The sequence below is a fragment of the Ursus maritimus genome, unplaced genomic scaffold, assembly GCF_017311325.1.
Source record: "Ursus maritimus isolate PB19 unplaced genomic scaffold, ASM1731132v1 scaffold_4, whole genome shotgun sequence".
Classification (NCBI taxonomy): domain Eukaryota; kingdom Metazoa; phylum Chordata; class Mammalia; order Carnivora; family Ursidae; genus Ursus; species Ursus maritimus.
The window spans coordinates 15,304,309-15,323,122 of record NW_024426552.1 but is presented as its reverse complement, the minus strand read 5'-3'; the positions used below and the strand labels follow the sequence as shown (position 1 = coordinate 15,323,122).

The 18,814-nt window shown below is 42.0% G+C and overlaps 1 protein-coding gene across 5 annotated transcripts in view; it reads left to right on the top strand.

The window, feature by feature from the left end:
- MAP3K7CL (MAP3K7 C-terminal like) overlaps nucleotides 1-18,814 on the top strand; it is a 36,722-nt gene that overhangs the window by 6,406 nt on the left and 11,502 nt on the right. For 3 of the 5 annotated variants that reach the window (XM_008701797.2, XM_008701795.2, XM_008701798.2), the window contains 2 exons: nucleotides 7,969-8,030; nucleotides 18,046-18,161. In XM_008701797.2, the coding sequence (XP_008700019.1) occupies nucleotides 7,969-8,030; nucleotides 18,046-18,161 (178 nt within the window). Of the gene's footprint in view, nucleotides 1-7,389; nucleotides 7,718-7,968; nucleotides 8,031-10,591; nucleotides 10,739-18,045; nucleotides 18,162-18,814 lie in introns of those variants that run through there. The other 2 variants (XM_040621062.1, XM_008701800.2) reach the window with 2 other exon arrangements.

The window sequence follows — 18,814 nt, the reverse complement described above, 5'->3', positions numbered from 1 at the left end:
AAGGCCTGAATTCAGAGTACATTATGAAGGGAGGGTTGAAAGGACTCGGTGACAGACTGGCTCTGGATGGGGAATTGATCATGGTTTATTGATAGCAGAATGTGCCACAGGACTCCAAATAGACCGTGGACCTCCAGGGGCTTAAATACAGGAAGCAAGTTTTTAGGGGGGGGAGAGAAAGGCCTTTAAAAGACAATCACTTCTTCTAGACTATCATCAGAACCCTTGATTAAGTAACACTGAGCTAACCACAGTTCCTGGAGGCAGCAATGACTATTTTTAATAAACTAATGATGTGATGACCTTACTTCTAAACTGGGAATTCCAAAGAGTTAACTTTCTAAATTGGGACATTCGTGGAGTTAGTTTTCCCAATAGAAAATATGCAGAAGAGAAACATGAATCCCATCTCTTGGGTTATTAGAGAATCACTGGCTCTTCTCCAGTTGGAGAGAATTTAGAGTTGGACTGACATGAGGATTTCATGTTCATTACTTGAGAGTTTTCTTTATTTCAGTCAAGCTATAAAATCTGCCACACTCAAGTGTGAATTTAGACCTTGGCTTTGGGGTTCTTTTTGTTGTTGGTGTTGTTAAGTTTTTAGGTTTTTTTTTTTTTTTTTAGAAGGAGTCAAGGATGCTAGTAGTATCAGCCCAAGCTGGTAGCTTTCAAAATTTGTTTTTAAAAAATTCTTTCAAGCTATTGGAATTTTTCATATCTGGGCATGAGCTAATCATATGACATTTAGTTAAAAAAAATCCAAGACCCGTTCTGTCGATGTCACTTCCAAGTACTACTGTTCTCCTCACATACCAGGGTGTTTGTGTGGCAGTGGGAATCACAGGAAGCAGCTGAAATAGCGTTGAATCTAATATCCCTGGGCTTTGTGTGAGTGTCGAGTGTGCACGTGCGCAGACGGTTCTCAGCCAAATCATGACGCAGGTGAAGTGTCTCTTGTCATTGTTGCTTTCCTTCAACTTTTTCTACCTTTGGTACCTTTGGGTATTATTTCCCTCTCCCTCCTCAGGGCACTAATGTTCCTGTCTTCTCTTCACTCCATGCTCTGAATCCTTGTTCTCTGGAAAGATTCTGGAAAACCTCATCTACACTAAGCATTAAATGAATGTATATTGAGGTTTACTTTAAAAAAAAAAATCTCTCAGGCTGTTTTTTGTTTTTTGCTTTTGTTTTTGTTTTTTGCGTATCCACAGAGAAAATGGTAGGAAGTCAAGGGTTAAAGATTCCCCTGGAATTTTGCCAGCCAGTGAAGGGTGAGGATGGCCTTTGGGAGAATAGGGGTTTGGGGAGCCTTTTTGAGCTCTTTCAAGTCACCTTTCCTAACTCTGACCCTACCTCCAAAGCTGTCTCAGCATGCTGGGACAACAAGCGGTCAAAATCCCTCATAGGTCCAGTGGGAGTGTGGGGGAGGGGTCTCCTATATTTACATCTTTTACAAAGCATCGAGTTGAGAACCATAGTAGAAACGTAATCATCAAATACTATAAAATCAATAATACAATATCTGTAACCACTTTGAGTTTGTTATTCCGATATTAGATGAAGGTTCTTTGAGATACAGCTGGACTTACTTGTTGATATCTGTCGCTTAAGGCCACAGGGCTGGAAGGGAAGTGATTGTTTATGACTAAATGCTTTTACTTATCTCATCAGTTTAGACTGGCAACAACTCTGCAGGAAGATGTCATTATACCCATTTTACAGATGTGGACCACTGGCTATGGGAGGTTAAGGAACTTGCCTCAAATCAAGCAGTTAAGAAGTAGTAGGAAAGGATTCAAAGCTGGGCCCCTGGGGCTGTTTTTGCTTGATGACCCATTTGAAGGTAGGGGCCATGTAATGAGAGAGAGGCATGATTGTTTCTGACGGCAAAGAGCTTCCACAATCGTCATGGGAAATGGTGGAGATGGGTTAGTTCTGATATGTTTTTATAGAGCAGGAAAGAGGAAAAGTAGAAGTAAGTTTTATTTGGTGGTATGCTGAGAAGTAAATATACCTCCAACTGACTCTTTTTGGAGCAAATGTTTCTGGGCAAATATGTTATAAGCTAAATAAGTAAAAATATTCTTACAAAAGAATACATTGGTAAGATTTAGAAACTCATAGCTATAATAACAGTGGCTAGAGGAATGTTTCTGAGAAGCATAAAAACTGTCCTTAGGGGCGCCTGGGTGGCACAGTGGTTAAGCGTCTGCCTTCGGCTCAGGGCGTGATCCTGGCGTTGCGGGATCGAGCCCCACATCAGGCTCCTCCGCTATGAGCCTGCTTCGTCCTCTCCTACTCCCCCTGCTTGTGTTCCCTCTCTCGCTGGCTGTCTCTATCTGTGTTAAATAAATAAATAAAATCTTTAAAAACAAACAAACAAACAAACAAAAAAAACTGTCCTTAAACTGAATCAGGTCTCTCTGTGTGGAGAAACATCATTCAGTCTGTTTCATGTACGATCTTTTTTTTTTTTTTTTAAGATTTTATTTATTTATTTGTCATAGAGAGAGAGAGTACAAGCAGGGGCAGCAGCAGGCAGAGGGAGAAGCAGGCTCCCTGTTGGGCAAGGAGCCCGATGTGGGACTCGATCCCAGGATCCTGGGATCATGACCTGACCTGAAGGCAGACGCTTAACTGACTGAGCCGCCCAGGCGTCCCTCGATGTATGATCTTGTTTGTAGGTACTGGCTGAGGTGACATGATGACTACTATTAATTATAAAGAACTGGCAATCTGCGAGGTGTCATACGGAATCGCTGTCTGTATCCATATCCATGTCTGTACTTTTAATTTGATGGGCCCTGAAAATCCAATGTGTATTAAAGGTTCACATGTCCAGTGTTTAACAAGCAGGAAGCAAAGTTTCAAAAAGCTTTTGATGTGTCTCGAAATGCTGTGATGCTCTAACAAGAACCAAAGTATACAGATATTTTTAAAAAGGTTTTTCGATATATTTGTAATGTGAGTCGGGAGCCTTAGATCACTTATTTCTAAAAATAAAATATGAATCTTGATTTAGATTTAAAATGAAATACCCAAAGACCTTTCATGCATAAATTAAAAAAATTTTTTTGCAATATTTCATATAGAAAGTGTTTGCTTTGATAGGGAAGTAAAAGGGAAACCCTTCTTAAATTCAGATTTAAATGAAGAGAGAAAACCCAGGAGACCTGAGGTTGTGGCTGCACCAGGGAAATCTCTCATAACCGGCATGGGGAGACAAAGTAACCAGAAACAGTGATTCTCACCCTGCCTACTGTCTGTATTACTTAGATGAGGAATAATACCTCCAACCCCCACCATCGTACACATACTCTCATGTGCACACATCCTCACGCAAGTGCTTGCCCCCCATTACCCCTTCAGTTGGGTTTACGCTGAAAAGGAATGGAAAGTAAGCTCAGTTATATTAAGCATTTGTTATTATCCCTGATTATTTCCTGGGCACCAGGCTTTAGGCTGAATGAATTGACATATGCATTCCTTTACTAATAAGTTTTGAAACAGGAGAGGAGAAACCAAGTCTCAAAGAGATGATGTTGATCGTCCACATTAAAAAGTGGCTGACCTGAGCCCTATAGAATGTGGACTAACCCACCGTGTCTTGAGTGGTTAGGAGCTGCACAGTTTCAGGAACATTTTTGCATGAACCTTGGCACTGTAGCCATTGCCCAAACCCATCCACCTCCTGAGTGTCAGTCTGTTCCTGGTGCCCTGAACGATGGTCTCCAGGACACCAGTGGGCAGGACAGCTACATAATTTGTGGAGTCACAGTACAAAAACCCAGGGCTACTTGTCCAAGAATTTCAAGTACTCTCGCTGGAGCATTACACCAGGAGCAAGGCCCACCTGGGGGAAGGGCTCTGTGTGTCTGCGCGGACACATGCCCATGGGGCCAGCTCTGACAGCAGAAAATGCAGTCAGATGGAATGGATTCTGGGCAGGGCTGCCTGTTGAGTTTCTGGTTGGGGAGTGGGGTGGGGCTTGGGAATGTCTTCTGAGCATGGCTTATCTCTGTCGTTATCTTTGTAGAAACCTAAACTCTTCCCACCAAGGATTTGTCCCCAGGTATGCGCGGGTTGGAAAGCCCAGTGGAAGGGAGAGATAACGGATCCCAAAGTCCAGTCAAGACGTTGACTAGAACAGTGGTTCTCAAATGGGCATGGCAGTGAGGTTTTCTTGGTGTGTGTTTGCTTTTGTCTCTAAAGCTAAATTTATCCATTATAATGGACAACTCTTCTATGATTATGTTTGTCTTAAGATTTGGGAGCTAAAATGTTCTGTCATAAAGAGATACTAACGATACATGGTAGTAGTTTTGAGTCATCTTCACTAGCTGAATAAAAAGTTGGACACACTAAAGCATGATTCCCAATGTTCTGAGGAATATTTCACTGACTCATGAAATACAAAAGTCAGGAAGCCCATGGACCAGAAAGTGAAGAAGGGCAGGGTACACCCCTGAGTCTTACGAGACGCCTTTCCTTTGTTGGGGCCCTTGTCCTTTGCTCTACAATGAGTCCTGGACCAGATGATGGCTCAGCCCCGTCCAGCTGCGACATTCTCTGAAAACTCTGACCACATAGCTCTCATTGCTAAATAACAGTGAAGTTTTGGATTACAGACTCGGTGGGTCCCACTTATCTGATTCATGGAGAAACACAGAGAAGACAACGTAAGGAAATCTGAAACAGAATAACCACAAAAGCAACTCAACAGCTGCTCCGTAGATGCTGAGACGAGCCCATCATGAAATGTACTATGGCATGTCATAATGGTCGGGATACCAATAAGAAAGTTCTATCTTAAGTACCATTGACTTAGTCACGTTGTTTGGCAAAACAGGCAGTGAACATCTGCTAATCAAAAAAAAAAAAAAAAAAAAAAGCCCTTTAAATTCTTTTCTTTATATTTCATTCTTTAAAAATTCCTTAGCAAACATTTTGCTTGGTCCATTAAAGCCCACAGGGGCATTTTGAAAAATGAAGCCAATGAATTATTTTTTAAAATATTAATATGTTAAAAAACACGATAAAGTGATTTGGCAATTTAGCAAGAGCCTGAGTCCCTGCCTCGCACATCATAGGCATTCAATGACTATTTGGCAAATAAATATATTTTAATAAAAATGTACTTGCATTCTGATTTTGTCATATTATAAGCATACCTACTAACTTCTCTCCTTTAAAAAAAAAGCCAAATTTCCCAGAAAGAGGGTCTCTTGCAAAGCTACTGTACAATCCACTTTGTGCTTCTGAATTGTCAAAACAAACCTAACGGCTCTCAGGAACTCTGATCCAATGTCACTGTCAAAATGTTTTACAACGATTTGGCCAAATGTTGGTGGAACAGCTGTGCTACTAGTCTGCCTGAATCATTTTCCTTCTTTCCTTTTGGCCCGATCCTGTGATTCATCATTCTGCTTTTAGAATACTTGCCTATTTTTAAAACCAGTCAAAGAAGGCAGCCACTGTTTAAAAGTAAACACACCGCACATCAACTCAGAGCAAATTTGTAAGCAGCTTTGCAAGCCCTGCAATTTCTGGCCGGCAGGGATGCCAGTGGAACCAGATGGCATCAGGCAGTGAAATGCAGGACTGGCTTTCAGACTCGGTAGTCTCCTTACATCTGTCTTTGGTTTTCTTATTTCCGCTGCCATTTCCCACTTGGATTAATCCAACACGAACCATTCTTTAACCAAAGTCTTGTCTTTCTTTTGGTTGTCATGACCACATCCGTTGCGTGTTTCTATGTCAGTGAGTTAGACTTTTTTTTTTTTTAATTCAAGAAATCCAATACTAAACTTTGTCCTCAAAATTATTGGCATGCTTACCTATAAAGTTTGACGATAATGATGATGTAGATTTCTATAACGTACTTCATTAATTCCGGGTCATACCAGTATTGGCTGTTTACTTTACTATAGTCAAGCAATTGAATAACTTGCTTCTTCTTTTTTATAATTAAGCAGGAAGGAGTGTGACTTCACAGGCAGCAAGGTGGCTTAAATCCCAGGAAGCCTCGAGCTCCCTTCCTGGCTGTCTTTGAGGATTCTGGAAGGCACTGTCTATTCTGGTACTTTACAGAAGTGGTTTCTCCTTCTAACAAGTGCCTGTTTGTCTATGACTATTAGGGTTGGGATGTCGAAGTATAATATGTTCCCATTTACCCGTGCCAAGTTGTTCTGGCCTTGAACTCAATGAACTGACATAATCATGATGTCTGGGTTATCGATAGTTTATTGAAGTAAATTGAAATGTGCCTTAGACCCACATCCGTTTTACGAACTGTCGGTTTCATAATGAAGGCTACCTGTAAAGGGTCAGTAACAACACGTGAATATTTCTGTCTTTTGTCCAGGTCTTTGCAGACGAAGGGGGACTTGGAAAGCCACAGTATCTGGCAGAAGTTGTCATTCTGGGTAGGAAGAGAGCAGCCAGAGGGCGATTAGATCTCCTTGTGTCCTCTTGATTCAGTCCTCCAGCCGACAGCAAGGGTCTCGGGAAGACTTCCCCATTTCTACTTGCTCTGTGAGGCTGGACAGTGTTGGTGAACCCGTGGGCATCCATCGTCTGGCATAGGCACCAGAAAAAGTGGATTCAAATTTGGTGATGCCTTATCATTGCCTTAAGCCACTTTTACACGGGCGTATTATTACATGACTCTTGACTAAAATACGCCAGAGGCTGCTAACTGCTGTGGCCCTTGAGGCGTTTGGCAGAGGCAAGTACTGTCCTGGGTTGAATTATCTTTCTGGTAATTGATCTTCGATGCCTTCAAAGAATTGTAATGCTTAGAAGCCAGCAGCCCCTTCGTGCTGCGTTTTATTCCGGGCTATGCTATCGGTGAGTAGGGCGAGGGCACTTGGTTCTGAGTTGCGTATGGCCCATAGCACGTGCTCTTGTTCAAACAGAACAGCACATTTTTATAAACAGGTTTGGTCATGATAGTGAGAACATAAAAGCCATGAACTTTCCCTTCTTTGTTACGATGTAGAACAGATTCAGTTTTTAAACGATTCTTTTATACTCTTCTGTCTTATTCTCATAGTCATCTGTCCCGGGGTAGGTGTTGTCCACATGGGAGGGATGGGAATGAATGGCCCGGCAGGGCCAGAGTCTGCCTGGGCACACCAGGCTTTGCTGACAAAGGGCTGTCCTCTAGCAGTGCGGCTGGGTCACAGTATGTTCTCGAAGACATTTGGGGGATCTGGATATTGTAGGCCAAACTCCTCTCAGGTTTCCTCGGATGCTTCTGAGAACATCTTTTGATCCAGCAACACCTGCCTATTGCCAGTCAGTTTGAGGCAGTTGAGGACAGAGTGGCCAGGGCTCTCTTTGCTCAGGCTCGCCCACGTCAAGGCAGTGCACTGGGCCTCAGGTGGGGACTGCTGCCTGCCGTGTGGGGAAGGACCACTGTGACTGGGTTGCTGCCTGTTACCCGCGGGAACCCGGAACGAGGCTCTGGGTAACTGCCGGTGGTGGTGGTTTGTGGTAAGGACATCAAAGCTTGCCACGTTGAAGTCACTCAGAGGAGAACTTCTATTTTTCACTAACACATTCTCCTGTCCCATTGAGGTTGTTCTGCTCACCTCATTAGCGCTTTGTTAAAGCACTTTCCTGCATACCAGGAAATCTGGTTGTGGCTACCATCAGAATATGGAGGACAAGCAGTGCTTCTGAATTGTGGAGCTGCCAGACCGAACAGTTGAGGGTTCGGATATTTGTTTGCAAAATTTTGGCCAGGCCAGCTATGCTCTCCAGGCTTATGGTTATACCAAAAATGAACAAGACTGCCTTCTGCATTCTCTGTGTCTTCACCTGTGGTGGGAACGAGCAATAAGAATACTTGAAGCAGTATATATTGATGATTTAATCGTAGAAGTCCAAAGATGGTGGGAGCAGGACACCTCCCAAGAGAGAAAGAGCTCTATAATGAAGAATCCTTTTATTTTCATGTTCTAGATGAAACACCTCCTGAAGACGCCATTCCTCTGGTCTTTCCAGAATTAGACCAGCAGCTACAGGTAAGGATATATCCAGAGTCTTTCCTTTTTCCTCCTTAGTTTCATGAGATACTGTGAATGGACAAGTGGCCTCATTGAGAAAAGACTGACTTGGAGACAGAGCAGGGAATTTTCAAGTCATCAAGCCTTCCACTTCTAGAGCTCCAAAGTCATGCAACTCACATGTAACGTCCCTGTCTGGGTATCTGGCGACTGCACGAGAATATAAAAAATTTACAGCGTAAGCAACCTCCTCCTTTTAAGGACTTCTGGAGCCTGGGAACAGGGCTGGTCCCTGCCCTCCTTTGCAGGGAATGTCTCTGTGCCATTGCACTGGTGGCCCATTTCGAATTAGTGATTTAGTGATAAACCGTGCAGAGGTGACTTGTCATGGGCGGGGCTGGGGGTGGAGAGGAGGCTCCAGAATAATCTTCCTTTCTCTCCTCCACCCCCAACTCCTCCCCAGTCCTCTGACGACAACTTTCAATAGAATATAACGATTTTAACTTAAACGTTCCGATACTGTCTGGTTTGACCCATGAGAAAACTATTTCATGTGCAGAGCTTACGGATGATCTATCAAAGAGATCCCATTTTAGTACGCCAGAATCATTCTAAAGGAACTGACTTATGACATTTCAACTTTCTTTAGATGACATATGTTTATTCCAGGCAAAGATGGGTTTAGGAAGAGTTTCTGCCCAAAGACCTGGATACTAGCCATGGGTCAGACGTGCTCTTGAATACCTCACTTTGTAGTCACACTTAGACAAATCTAACAGGGGTCTTGAATCCTGCACATGGACATTTACTTAGTCACTACTTTTTTTTTTTTCCTCTCTATGTTTTGATTTTGAAAAACTTTAGGTGGGGTCTATAACCTCTACGTCCTATTAGGTCTGATGTCCGCCATTGTCTTACACCCAGAAGCTTTTCCCATTGGCGGGTGTGACTGGTATCCTGAAGTCTTTCACATTTGGGACCCCTGGTCCTGAATAGCCCTCAACAGAGGTGGGAAGAACCAAGAATGAGCCCATGTGCAACCCAAGACAATGTCCTTTTTGGTTGGTTCCGGTTCTGATCTCAGTACCCGGCACAACTGAGTTAAAAAAACCTGGAAGTAGCCAGGTCAGATCTGAAGAGCTGGTGTTCTAGTACTGGAGTGGTCTCTAAAAAAATTCAACCCAGTATGACTCAGGTGTGACTAGGTTTCTTGGAGGAGTCCTCCTTCTTACCTCTGCCACGGTCCTGGGTGCCGTCACAACCCTCCAACAGAGAGCCCCCTCAACAGACTGGTATCTGTTATGCAGAGATGCCTGAAGGGTGGGCAGCAGGTGGGAGGGTTATGCTGATCACCACAGATGTCAAAGGACAGCTCTGTTCTCCTCTAAAATTTCCTCTGCAGCTCTCAGCTATCTTATCTCCACCTTCTCTTTGGTCTCCAGCCCAGCTCCCCCAGTGCCCGATAACTAACATACCCTGAGTATTGCTTTCTGTCACCATGGGGAACGAGTCCGCTCTCCGTCTGCTTTCCCGTCTGGTGTGCTCCGTCACACACACAACTTTCCCGCTTTGATTCTGTCCTCACAGAAGGGAAGATGCACCGCTGCTGGTGGTATAATTGGGATTTTAGAGAAAAACTAGATTCTCTCCCCCGCCAGTCCCAGTTGTTTTTTTTCCTTTATTTTACTGTCACCTCAGAGTTGTTTTATTATCATGGGAGTTAGAGGAAAATAAGGAATATACATGTTTTGGAAATAAAACAGTAAAAACATATCTAGGTTCTGGTTCCTCCGTCAAATGATGGATGGTTAATTCTACTTTTTTGGTATTGACAATTTTTTTTTTTTTTTTTTTGCCTTTGGGAACATTAATGGTCTTCCCTGATTCACGGATCTTTCTTTACAATTCTCCAGACAATTTTTCTATTAGAGCATCGCAAGATGCATTTGGATTTTATGGTTTTAATTCCATTTGACATATGTATTAGAAATTAGGTCTATTTAATTACTTGAATCCAATGAGACTATTTCATCTTCATTGATCCTTAGCGAGATAAGCCATTGAGAGGCTGCTTTCTGGCTCATGGGTTTTGAACCCCCCCATCCTCTACCCTTAAAATATGGTATCGCTTTACATCTTCATGAATGGAGGGAACATTCCCAGCTTCCCACCTTAAATCACTTAAGCGAGTGCCTGATTTTTGGGTGAAGGATATGATCAAGTTTGTTATAAACATTTACCAGTGGTCCATGTCCTAACCATTTGGTTAGGGTCGCCCCGTCTGGGGCTGCGGTCTGCTACCTTTATTCTGTCCTCCAGAGCATGAAGGGCTCAAAAACAATACGGTGAGAGGGGAAAGCTAACACAGAAAATGACATCTAAAAGCGGATTCTTCTTTCCATGTTTAGCGTAAGCGTATACATTTAAGCCATTCTGCAGCAGGAAGTCTCTGTATTGAAAGCAATGAAAATGCTTTATGTAGGAAAGGAGCAATCCATTCTGGGGAGCAGGCCATCTTCACAGTCAGTGTCATGTGCTTTCATCACATAGTAATGGCTCTTGGAATTTTACCGACCATCATAATCCTCTACGGAAGAATAAAAGTTAGGTTACAAAGACACGCGAAGTGCCTTGTGGTTGTCACTATTTGCTCGAGGATAAACTGACTCTTGATTATCTCTACAGGAGCCTTAAAAACGTGCCAGATGAAAAACAAATGATGCCAGGTGATTATTGCCCGCCCTACTCTCTGCATAGCCTCAGATTTAAATCCCACCGTGTACACTGAGTATTGCTAGGCAAGTGACGCTTCCCTGCAAATAATCTCATTCGGGCCTCGCCATAACTGTGTAAGCTAACTACTACGTCTCCACTTCAGGGATGAGAAACCTGAGGTCAAATTGTGGTCCGAGTACATTTGCTGTTTCCGCCTCGATCTTGGACTCCACATCTCGGTCGCTATCTTTCCCTTACAGCTTTCGGGAAACCTAGGGACTGCTTAAATTACTTCCATAGGTAGAGGGTTTTTTTTTTTTTTTTTTTTTTTTTTTTTGGTTCGTGAGGTTGCCATCATGGGGCGATAGAACAGCCTTGTAAAACCGGTTCTGGCTTTCTGCTATCCATTACACATTCTTGTGCTGTTTATAAAATGCAGCTAGAAGTAGCTCTTCGGTGGATACTCTCTCACCAACTTGACCCCCTAGATTTTTCTGTTGCTTTGCCAAGAATGTGGACATGTTGCAGCATGTAATTCGTGGTGCTTCTATTTTCACAGAAGCTCAAAAAAGCCCTGTGCAAGAATAGCCGTGACAAACATTTCTCTTGATGTCTCTATTAATGCAAAAGGTTGGGCAAGAGACTTTGGGGTAAGGTAGGTGTTAAAAGGAGCATCTCTTTATAACATTCGTTTGTGGGCCATAGGCCTCAGCCCGGGGGCAATGGGTAGGTTAATTCTATTTTATGCAGATCCCTTTCCTGGAACTTGGTTTCTAAATTCTCTCTGCCTATTAGAGGCAGGAGTTGGGTAGAGCTGGTTTTGCAAACACACTCCAAAGAAGGGAGCTCAGTTCTATGTCCACTTCTAAGAATGACTGAAAAATCACTATTTTTCGTTAGGCTCAGTTTCCTTCTATTGGAAAAGGAGGTCATGCCCAACCTCCCTCTTTGTTCCAAAGAATGGTCTGAGTCGGCACCACGTTTGTCTTAAAATTTAACCATGTTGCTTTGTTTTGGAGATCTTCGTTTGACCTACAGATGCTCCAAAGCTAAGCTGTAATGTGGTTTTAATTGCATTGCAGTGAAGAATATGTTTTTATAATCAGGTAGAGAATATGGTAATAGTAAATTATAACAAAGTTCCTAACAGGAATTACAATGACTGGAACATGGGCACTGGCATAAGATTGGCCTGAATTTGGATCTCAGCTCCATATCTACCAGTTTTGCGATTTGGGGCATATTGTTTACTTTCTCTAAACCTCACTTTTCTGAACTGCAAAGTGGAGACAACAGTATTGATCTCACATTGTTATTGTGGGAATTAAATGTGATAATGAGTAGATCCAGCACAGTGCTTGGCAAAATAATTGCTCATTTAACGTTACTTTCCTTCTCTAGTGAAATAGTTTTTTGAATGAAGTATTTAAGAGCCAGTAATTTATCTTTGTATGTGTAAAATGACAAGAGAAGCATCTCTTTGGATATTTGAGTTAGGGATAGAGGTTCTGACCCTCTCTTCTTTTCATTAAGCTAAGGTACTTTGAAAACAATATGACTTTTTTTTTTTTAAGCCAAATTGAGCAATAGCTTCAGTCCTTCCTAAAGTCCTCCCATCTAATCTGAGAAGACAGTGACAGGTGTCTCTGTGGTACACATTGAACTTGCCTTTTCTCAGACAGAGTCTAGTAAGTCCAGAAACTGATGTCACCTCCACAAATAAACAATTTCCTAGCTTCAGTTGTGTGCTGTAATATCTTGTTATCCAAGCAGTCTCTCCAGAAATTTCTTTCAGGTCTTACATCAGTGTATTGCTTGATGTCTTGGAAAGGAAAATGATAGAAAATGGGGAAGTCTTAGCATTCTGGGGTTCTGCTACACTGTCTTGAACATCCATCGGGAAATGTAATTAGGACATAATCCCATAGAAAACACTGAAAATGTCTGCATTTTCTCTCTCATACGTATGTTGAAAAGTATCTTATCATTTGTTGGCTGCTGTGACCACACGGGAAATATACACAGATACCTTGGAGCTTTACTACAGCGCCTTACCTTTTTTTTTTTTTTTTTTTTTTTTTTGGTGGGGGGAACCCCAGTAGCCATCCAACAATTCTTAAAATATTTTCAAAAGTGTTTTAAACCTTAAGACAACAGAGCTTTCAAATATTGCAATTAGTCCTGATGATATTTTTTTTCCATTTAGTTTTAACAAATTGTGCCTGTTAATTTGGGGACATTAAAATAAAACATAAATTTAAACCAGATACCTCCATCCTCCCCCCCCATATAAAGATAACACCGAGATTCAAGGAATAAATAAAAAGTCCGCTCAGCAACTGTAGAATATTTAGCTTCCTAAATATAATCTTCTGTGTGGAAAGCTGGGAGAGGAAAATTAAATTCTTACATTTTTTGAAGTGGATGGGGCCAGTAGTATTTGAAGAAGCCAAGTAGAAAACGGAAGCACTTAAGTTGGCTTTGCCCCTTGCAGAGAGATGCTTGGCTGGGTCCTTTCCCACGGGGCGCTTTCCAGAGGACGGGAGTCCATTTCAGGAGGAGCTTGCTATAAACCCCGGGCAGAGAGCAGAGATGGGATGGTGTGGCTCAAGCCGGCATTCTTGGAACAGGAACCTGCGGTTTCTCTCTTACTTCATCTTGTTAAATCTGTCCTGATGATTGGGGTGGATACCAGGGGTAGTAGCGACTCGCTCACGCTGTGTGTAATTTAAAGCCCTTATAAGCTCCATCCGCAGGGAGCCGCGGGATGGGGCAGAGAGGGAGGAAAGGGGGTGAGGAGCAAGGGCCCCCTCCTGGGCTCTGACCTCATCCCAACCCCAATCTGGGTCTTGGAAAAATGTGTTTCAAAGTTGGCTTGAGTCGCTGTTAGCAGACTATCTTGACTAACCTTCTTAGAACTGGCTCTATTGTGAGTGGGCCAGATACCAAGGTGTTGAGTGAATTGGAAGGGTTGTTTCCGTGATCCCCGCAGGACTCCTTTACCTTTTCACTTTCAAATCAAGCATCTTTGGATTCCTTGTCTTTGGAATGCAGTAGTTCATACTTTAGGCAAGAGTGTGGGAGAAATGCATCCAGAGTGTGGGAAGTCGTAGCGTAATTATGGAGAAAATAAGGAAAATTTTTTTCTCCTGATGTGGAAAGAAATTCAGTGTCAACATGAAGAGTCTATTTATCGCTCGCCTGTTCCCAGCACGGAACGATGACTACGAAAGCCCCTTGGACGAGAATAGTCAAAACAAAGCAATGAGAATTAAAGCAAAAATATTGTTAATTTTTTTTAAAAGATTTTATTTTTTTATTTGACAGGGAGAGAGACAGCCAGCGAGAGAGGGAACACAAGCAGGGGGAGTGGGAGAGGAAGAAGCAGGCTCCTAGCGGAGGAGCCTGATGTGGGGCTTGATCCCAGAACGCCGGGATCACGCCCTGAGCCGAAGGCAGACGCTTAACGACTGAGCCACCCAGGCGCCCCAAAATATTGTTAATTTTTATTCCAAGAAGCTGATAGATTTTTTTCATTTGGTTACCACCGGTATTGTTTTCTATTATTTTCTAGTTTTCAATGGGAACATGTGTTAAATGCTATTGTTAACCCATGCATGACTGATTAATTCATGAGTTTCAACATTTCAAACGTCACATGATATAAACCTATCGATAGCTCCATTTTTACACTGGAAACCTGATTATTGTGCCTGAATTTTGGGAATCCGTTTCCTCAGGCAAACACTTTCATTTTATTCAATGAATGCTGTTGGTCATATATTATCTCTTATTTTGCAGGGTTATAAGAACGTAAGAGAGTCACCCTCCGTGAAAACCTTAGGATGCTACACACACACACACACACACACACGCACACGCACACACACACAAACACACACGCACACACACAAACACACACGCACACACACACACACAGACACACACACAAACACACACACACACACACACGGGATCACAAAGCAACAACAGTGTTCTATATTGTACAGAACAACACCTCATGACCTACGGTTCTACTTTTTTGGGGGTACAAACCTAAATATCTTAATACTCTTCTTCACCAGAATTCCTATTGGAATGCAAACCAGATGTATTTAAAAAATCCTCTGACGAGTTTCTTTGGTTGGGATAAACGTCAAAGGCCTTCTAAAGACAGCGTGTCCTGCTGTCAGGGGCACTTTGTTTTGTCTAATGACATTTAGGGTTTGTGGCGAATGGCTCTAGATACAAAAGGGTGAGAAATTTTAAGTTCCTTGGGGAGAAATTTGGGAAGGAGAGAGCATTTAGGTGCATATGAAGTGAGCCTCAGATGGTAAATCCTTGCAGCAATTCTTAGAAGATGAGTGGGGGCAGCAGAGAGCTCTAATGACAATTTTCTTTTTTTGCATTAACTTTTTAAAAAATCGCGGGGAAAACACATAACAAATTTTACCATCTTGGTGATATTTAAGAGTATAGTTGACTAATGTTAAGTCTATTCACATTATTGTGCAACTAATCTCTGGAACTTTTACATCTTGCAAAACTGAAACTCTATACCCATTAAACAGCTCCTCATTTTCCCCTCTTCCTTCATTCCCTGGCCCCTGGCAACTAATGAAATGACTTTACAATATTGTGGTGGGTTATGCAATATAACTTCTCTCCTTGCTTAAAAAAATCTACTCTATTGCTCTTTAATGCTTTCCTACAAATTGGGAGAACTGGAAATGGTGCCAAGTTATATGCCAGGTTGGGAGAAGACAGAGCTTGTGAGAGCTGGAGGCTTGAAGTGACACCTAGCATCCTTTTATTCCCTGAGACTCTGAACACTAAGTATTTTTGGCTTTTCCTTTTTTAATTGGCACTACTTTTTAATTGTGGGAAATCTTGAAAATAGTGTTATGTGTAAGTAGCATGACTGTCCTGCTAAGAGCATGTGAGGGTACTGAATATATCCTGAAATTCTCCCTGTCCCCATATGCCCTTAGAGGCACGATCACACTACCCACACATGAGATCTTCAAATTTCCCACAAATAACAAGTGCCAATAAAACAGAAGAGATGAAAAAACTTTCCATGTAATAAAAAGGATTGCAAGGTGGCAAGCTAAGGGGGAGGAAAAGACCCTCCACTTCTTAAGAAAATTATATATGTAAATGTATATTCTCTTCTTAAGAAAATTATATACATAAATTAAAAAAAATTCTATATGTAACTTTATTACATGTTGTTGTATGTACACGTGTACACACACACACACATATGTAACTTTCAGTTTTCCCTTTTGATTATAGCCACAAAGCGTATGTCTTCCTGTACATGGCTATGTTCATTTATTTCCTTAAGGACATAAACCCTTTGCATGGAATCCTAGAATCTTTTGGCTGTCACATAGGTGACTATGCTAATTTTGTGACTCCAGGTACCTACAAGTAGTGGCAAGTTATGGAACGAGCTGGGTATAGTTTATGTGATGTTCATAAGGACAGGAAATAGGATGTGAAGAGTCTCAGGGCCTCCCAGTGAGGACATGGGGCACAGATGATTTAATAGCAACTTGGCTAGGGTGCCTGGAGTAAATTGTTTTCATTCTCCTTACTGTTATACCTGGTAATTTGCCAGGGTAACAGGTGAAATTGATGAGGGGGTGGTGATTTCTAGGACATAGACCAGAGGAGCCGGGAGTTCTGAATTCCTTTGGCAAGAGCTTTGTCTCATGGGGTGCATTATACTGTAATACTACTGGGCAGTACTTTTCATTTTATTTCTACAAAGAAAGATGGTAATGGTTCCAGCAGGCTGAGTTTATGCTATGAATGTGATCATGGGGCAGTAGGGAAGGATGCAATTATTATTAGATTTTCCATGAATATGGACATGAGATGTTCCATATAAAGGTAAATTCCATGCAAATCTATTTCAAATTTTATTTCTTTTAGAAAACCTCTAATCAGAGGCCTCATGATAAATAGGAGGGGTCATCTTATCTATCAATCAGAATTCATAGGATTTTATAGAACTTTACAGAATTTCTATTACGTCCTGGGTGGGTTTGCTGAATACAACACCCAAAGAAATCTCTGTCCTCTAAGAATACAAAGGGAGGAGCAAGCAGGAAGAAACGCATCGCTCCTAATTTCTGAATACAAAATTAGTGAGAATATGACCTAGTCAGACACATACTCACATATATAGACTCTAGCGAGAAAAGGATTAGACCAAAGAGCCCACTTAACAATGAAATTGATTTCTCAGATATTATATACCATTTTCTTTTTTTTTTTAAAAGATTTTATTTATTTATTTAACAGAGATAGAGACAGCCAGCGAGAGAGGGAACACAAGCAGGGGGAGTGGGAGAGGAAGAAGCAGGCTCATAGCGGAAGAGCCTGATGTGGGGCTCGATCCCATAACGCTGGGATCATGCCCTGAGCCGAAGGCAGAAGCTTAACTGCTGTGCCACCCAGGCGCCCCTATATACCATTTTCTATAAATAATTGAGTGGGGTGATTAAAACACTCTTTAAAAGACTATTAGCTAGTGCTTCTTAAGGTAATGTTTTTAATAATCTGTTACTAACTAGAAATTAGAATTATAAACTCAAGGAAAGCTTGTTCTTTAAAATATAATTTCTAGAAAGGAGTAAGATTTTCAACATGTCAGGGTCTAAAGACTTGCCCTGCTGGCCTTTGTTTTCCTTGTGGATGGGAGAGAAACAAAGATAAGAATCCATGTTCTTTTCGGCCTCACGTGTGACAAGCATCGTTTTACTTGGGGTTTGGTCTTTCATGGGGTTTGTTAATCCTTGCAAGCTTTATTTCCAGCCCAGCATCATTTCTTCAGTTTGTTTGCATTTCTCAGAAGAGAGCCTTTCTTGGAGGGCTACTCCATTCCCCAAGATGAGATTATGCCTCTGGGCTACAGGTGCAGAAAGCAAGGGGTCATTAAAGCAGACAATGAACTATTTCCCCACCGCAGCCCTTCTCCAAAGCAGAATTTAAGACTTCGGGAGAGAAGTAGAGAATTAGTAGAAGACCTATTTTCACTCCAATGCTCGGCCAATAATGATCATGTCATGGGCCTCGCAGTTCTGGCTCAGGCCGGACAATGCCCATGAATGATGTGGGGAAATTTGTCAGCCCACCTCAGTGTTTTCGGTCAAGTAGAATCAGCCAAACTTTGTCCAATGTTGACCGACAGTGCTATTCTCATGCAAAAAATCTCCCTCTAAAGGACATCAGTAGATCGACATCTTTGGTAATGTTTTCTGATGCGAAGAAATGGACTGATTTCTTCTTCTTGTTGTTTGTGAAGCCTCTGCCGCCTTGTCATGACTCGCCGGAATCCATGCAGGTGTTCAGACAGCACTGCCAAATAGCGGAGGAATACAATGAGGTCAAAAAGGAGATCGCTCTGCTTGAGGAAAGGAAGTAAGTACCGTCCCCCTGAGCTCTCTCACCTCTGAGTACTGTCTACTGGTCATGGACCAGGGGAAGCAGGGAAGGAATGGGCGAGGGTGAGGGTGAGAGGGAGGGATGGGGGCAAGTGACGTTCTGTGGTTCAGAGGTTACTAGGCCACTGTGTGTATCATGTCTGATAATAGAAAAGATCCAAATTGAACTGCTGAAGACAAAATGCTTTGCTTTATGGAGTACTGAGAAGAACAGCAGGAGGACTTCCTACCTGAAACTTAATTTTTTTAATAAGCATTTTTTGTTCAGGAAATTAAAAATGCCAGAATACCACCCAGAGTCACACTCTGTTCCCTGCGGATGTGCCCAAAGTCCCCAGAGCACTTTGGCTTGAAGTGAATTTTGATTAATGCTTAATGGTGGAGTTCCTGCGTCAAGTCCAGAAGCCAGTGGGATGGATCTTTGGCTTAATGTAAATGTATTAGTTGACTAACTGCGTTTTATAGGCCAATAGCCCGAGGAGGTTTTTTTTTTTTTTGTAATCTTGATAGCTTCCATTACCATTCCAGTTCTGCTGTAGGGAATTATAGAGTTCTATTAATTAAATTAATTAATTAAAGCATTCTAATTTTACTCACACTTAGCTTTTTCTAGCAGAATTCTCCTCCTTT